Here is a 5,476-nt window from a genome sequence, read left to right as displayed (position 1 = left end):
TACTGCCCCTATCCTCTGCTCTTTTCCCTCTGCCCTCCTTCCTCTCCCCTCTTTTCCCTCTGCCCTCCTTTCCTCTCCCCTCTTTTCCCTCTGCCCTCCTTTCCTCCCCCCTCTTCTCCCTCTGCCCTCCTTTCCTCTCCCCTCTTTTCCCTCTGCCCTCCTTTCCTCCCCCCTCTTTTCCCTCTGCCCTCTTTTCCCTCGGCCCTCCTTTCCTCTCCCCTCTTTTACCTCGGCCCTCCTTTCCCCTCCCCTCTTTTCCCTCAGCCCTCCTCTCCCCTTTTCCCTCGGCCCTCCTTTCCTCTCCCCTCTTTTACCTCGGCCCTCCTTTCCCCTCCCCTCTTTTCCCTCAGCCCTCCTCTCCCCTTTTCCCTCGGCCCTCCTTTCCTCTCCTCTCTTTTCCCTCGGCCCTCCTTTCCTCTCCTCTCTTTTCCCTCTGCCCTCCTTTCCTCTCCCCTCTTTTCCCTCTGCCCTCCTTTCCTCTCCTCTCTTTTCCCTCTGCCCTCCTTTCCTCTCCTCTCTTTTCCCTCTGCCCTCCTTTCCTCTCCTCTCTTTTCCCTCTGCCCTCCTTCTCCTCTCTTTTCCCTCTGCCCTCCTTTCCTCTCCTCTCTTTTCACTCTGCCCTCCTTTCCTCTCCCCTCTGCTGCTGCTAAGCCACTTTCTACCACTCTAAATTCCAAGCATCTGCCTCTAACCGTAGGAAGCTCTTTGCCACCTTCTCCTCCCTCCTGAATCCTCCTCCCTCCTGAATCCTCCTCCCCCTCCCCCCCCTCCTCCCTCTCTGCGGATGACTTCGTCAACCATTTTGAAAAGAAGGTCGACGACATCCGATCCTCGTTTGCTAAGTCAAACAACACCGCTGGTTCTGCTCACACTGCCCTACCCTGTGCTTTGACCTCTTTCTCCCCTCTCTCCCCAGATGAAATCTCGCGTCTTGTGACGGCCGGCCGCCCAACAACCTGCCCGCTTGACCCTATCCCCTCCTCCAGACCATTTCCGGAGACCTTCTCCCTTACCTCACCTCGCTCATCAACTCATCCTTGACCGCTGGCTACGTCCCTTCCGTCTTCAAGAGAGCGAGAGTTGCACCCCTTCTGAAAAAACCTACACTCGATCCCTCCGATGTCAACAACTACAGACCAGTATCCCTTCTTTCTTTTCTCTCCAAAACTCTTGAACGTGCCGTCCTTGGCCAGCTCTCCTGCTATCTCTCTCAGAATGACCTTCTTGATCCAAATCAGTCAGGTTTCAAGACTAGTCATTCAACTGAGACTGCTCTTCTCTGTGTCACGGAGGCGCTCCGCACTGCTAAAGCTAACTCTCTCTCCTCTGCTCTCATCCTTCTAGACCTATCGGCTGCCTTTGATACTGTGAACCATCAGATCCTCCTCTCCACCCTCTCCGAGTTGGGCATCTCCGGCGCGGCCCACGCTTGGATTGCGTCCTACCTGACAGGTCGCTCCTACCAGGTGGCGTGGCGAGAATCTGTCTCCTCACCACGTGCTCTCACCACTGGTGTCCCCCAGGGCTCTGTTCTAGGCCCTCTCCTATTCTCGCTATACACCAAGTCACTTGGCTCTGTCATAACCTCACATGGTCTCTCCTATCATTGCTATGCAGACGACACACAATTAATCTTCTCCTTTCCCCCTTCTGATAACCAGGTGGCGAATCGCATCTCTGCATGTCTGGCAGACATATCAGTGTGGATGACGGATCACCACCTCAAGCTGAACCTCGGCAAGACGGAGCTGCTCTTCCTCCCGGGGAAGGACTGCCCGTTCCATGATCTCGCCATCACGGTTGACAACTCCATTGTGTCCTCCTCCCAGAGCGCTAAGAACCTTGGCGTGATCCTGGACAACACCCTGTCGTTCTCAACTAACATCAAGGCGGTGGCCCGTTCCTGTAGGTTCATGCTCTACAACATTCGTAGAGTACGACCCTGCCTCACACAGGAAGCGGCGCAGGTCCTAATCCAGGCACTTGTCATCTCCCGTCTGGATTACTGCAACTCGCTGTTGGCTGGGCTCCCTGCCTGTGCCATTAAACCCCTACAACTCATCCAGAAAGCCGCAGCCCGTCTGGTGTTCAACCTTCCCAAGTTCTCTCACGTCACCCCGCTCCTCCGCTCTCTCCACTGGCTTCCAGTTGAAGCTCGCATCCGCTACAAGACCATGGTGCTTGCCTACGGAGCTGTGAGGGGAACGGCACCTCCGTACCTTCAGGCTCTGATCAGGCCCTACACCCAAACAAGGGCACTGCGTTCATCCACCTCTGGCCTGCTCGCCTCCCTACCTCTGAGGAAGTACAGTTCCCGCTCAACCCAGTCAAAACTGTTCGCTGCTCTGGCACCCCAATGGTGGAACAAACTCCCTCACGACGCCAGGTCAGCGGAGTCAATTACCACCTTCCGGAGACACCTGAAACCCCACCTCTTTAAGGAATACCTAGGATAGGATAAAGTAATCCTTCTAACCCCCCCCCCCCCCCCCCCCCCTTAAAAGATTTAGATGCACTATTGTAAAGTGGCTGTTCCACTGGATATCACAAGGTGAATGCACCAATTTGTAAGTCGCTCTGGATAAGAGCGTCTGCTAAATGACTTAAATGTAAATGTAAATAAAAATGTGGAAACAGCATGAGCATCCACTAAACAGGTGCCAAATGTTGAGTACAGTACAAGGAGCAAGCTTCTCAGCTGTGGCAACGAGGCAGATGTTGATGAGGTTGCTCAATGCAAAACATGTTTGCATCTAGAAGGAAGTTGTGAATGAAGGACTGCCTAACAACAGTCATAAGTGCACAGCTACCTAGATATGTTGATGCTAGCTATCGTTACTAGGGATAGCCAGCTAACGTTAGCAAAACACAAAGGGAACTTACCTCGTTCATTTCTTTGACAATAGAATTTAACTTTTCATCGTCTTCAAGCAACTCATTTAACTGCGTCATGGTGAAAGAGCTGAATTTATCCATGAATTCTGCCATTTCTCCTATGATGGTTGTCGTCTATCGATCAGTCTTGCTACAGTTCTTTCGGCTCAAAACGGATAAGTGTTTGGATCACAAACCGGAAATAGGGATGATTTCTAGCAAATCAGAAGGGAGTGTAATGTAATAGGACTATGACGTCATCCGCCAGCGACGTCATTAAATGTTTTTTTCCACGACGTAGCCTTGTTAACCAGTTAAATGTAATCGAAATAGTAATCTACGTAATCCTCCAAAGTAATTATTTATCATGAGAGGGCCATGAACAATAACTAGTAATGCTGCATACTCCAAGAAAGGTTAAAGTCACCTTTCTGGTAAATATAGTTATAAATTGACGAGGTGTAGTCACATTTAAGGAGACATGCTCAAGAACACAATACAAATATGAAATTCAGAAATATTTTATATGATGTATTTATTATTCAACAAAACTGTATGAATGCTTGAAATTACTTATATGCTTTCTAAATATAGAATAATCAAAATTTGAAACGACTAACTATAAGATTTAACCTTTCTTATAACTGTAAAATACATATTTGTATGTTTAATGTTATAGAAAATGTGCATATTTTCTAAAGGTCTCTCTTGATCAAAAAGTCTGCCCCCATCGCTATGAATGTTTCACAGAGCTCAAGTTTTAATGTCACATGCACAAGTACAATGAAATGCCTTTCTTGCAAACTCAAAACTCAACAATGAAATAATCATAATGAAATATACATAAAAGTAATTAAGCATACTATATCCAGGAAATATTTAGAAAGTCAGTTCCAATACCATATTTACATGTGCAGGGATACTGGACTGATGGAGGTAGATATGTATAGGGGTAAGGGAACTAGGCAGCAGGATATAAGATAGTCAGAGTAGCAGCAGCTTGCATGTGAGTGGGTGTGCAGGTGTGTAGAGTCTGTATAAATGTATGTGCATATTATGTGTGAGTGAGCAAATGATGGAGTGAGTAGGGCCCTGTGAGTGTGTATAGAGACAGTGCAAGTACTGAAATAAAAGGTCCATAAAGATACAAGATACAACTTGGTCCGTGTAGCTATTTTGTTAGCTATATATCAGTTGTATTGCTTGGGGATAGAAGCTGTTCAAGAGCCTGTTGGTGTCAGACTTCTCTTGTCATGCGGCAGCAGAGAAAATAGTCTATGGCTTGAGTGGTTGGGGTGATTGACGATTTTCCAGGCCTTCTTTTTACACTGTCTGATATAGAGGTCTTGGATGGCAGGGAGCTCTGCCCCAGTGATGTACTGGGCTGTCCACACAACCATCTGTAGTGCCATGCTATCGAGGGCGGTGCTATTGGCAAACCAAGCAGTGATGCAGCCAATCAATATGCTCTCAATGGTAGAACCTTTTCAGGATTTAAGGGCCCATGCCAAAGCACTGTCGCGCCTTCTTCATGACTGAGCATGTGTGTTTGGACCATTTTAAGTCTTTAGTTATTTGGACACCGAGGAACTTGAAGCTGTCTATCTGCTCCACTGCCGCCCCGTCAATGTGGATGGGGGCGTGCTCGCCCTCCCCAATTCCTGTAGTCCACGATCACCTCCTTGGTCTTGCTGACATTGAGGGAGAGGTTGTTGCTCCGGCACCTCACTGCCAGGTCACTGACCTCCTCCCTGTAGGCTGACTCATCATCGCCGGTGATCAGGCCTACCCCCGTCTTGTTGTCAGCGAACTTAATAATAATGTTGGAGTCGTTTGTGGCCACACAGTCGTGGGTGAACAGGAAGTACAGGAGGGGACTAAGCACACACCCCTATGGGGCCCCAGTGTTAAGGGACAGCCTGGTGGAGGTGATGTTGCCTACCCTCACCACCTGGGGTCGGCCTGTCAGGAAGTCCAGGAATCAACTTTTTAAAGAATTTGTATGATCTTTTCTTGTATGCCAGTTAAAAGGTTGTTTTTTATTCCTGAAAAACATGAAGTTAGGTTGTTTACATGTTAAAGGATAAATGCTCCAGGATAAAAGATTTCACACAAACTTTAGACTACAAGGTTTTTTAATACTATTTTATTAACATGCATTTGTAAATCTTTACAATCCAATGTAAGTACACTCTGATATTAGTATCTCACTTTATCCAACAGTCATTTATACACATATATTCATAAAGGTGAATGCACTGAAAACAAAATACCTAATAAATGCAATAAACAATACATCAGTCATCAGTTAAACCATTATTATCACAACGCTCACATTTCTATATTTCTATATTTTTTCTTCTTTTTTTATAATTGTACAGATACATTTGCAATCAAGTAATTAATATATTTTTTTGTTGTTTATTTTTTGTTGATGTACTAAATCGGTGTAATGGGCAAGGGTACTGAATATATAAAAGTTATACTTTGTCTGTCTTCTTATAATAACTGACAGGTACCTCGGGTTAAAAGGCAAATCTTATTAATATAAACTGGAGAGAAACTGTAGTCTTGTATAGTTTTGAGGATTGCGCAACTGGTT

At 46.7% G+C, this 5,476-nt stretch overlaps 1 protein-coding gene across 1 annotated transcript in view; it reads right to left on the bottom strand.

Annotated features, from left to right (window-relative positions):
• Nucleotides 1-3,082, bottom strand: part of LOC120026211 (vacuolar protein sorting-associated protein 37B-like) — a 31,565-nt gene extending 28,483 nt beyond the window's left edge. Inside the window, exon 1 of the mRNA XM_038971035.1 lies at nt 2,884-3,082. Within this exon, the coding sequence (XP_038826963.1) occupies nt 2,884-2,988 (105 nt within the window). The 5' untranslated portion in view covers nt 2,989-3,082. The remainder of the gene's footprint in view (nt 1-2,883) is intronic.
• Between the last annotated feature and the right edge of the window lie 2,394 nt (nt 3,083-5,476).

This window comes from Salvelinus namaycush, chromosome 31 (genome assembly GCF_016432855.1).
Source record: "Salvelinus namaycush isolate Seneca chromosome 31, SaNama_1.0, whole genome shotgun sequence".
NCBI lineage: Eukaryota > Metazoa > Chordata > Actinopteri > Salmoniformes > Salmonidae > Salvelinus > Salvelinus namaycush.
The sequence above is the reverse complement of the archived record's forward strand: the minus strand, read 5'-3'. Positions and strand labels throughout refer to the sequence as shown.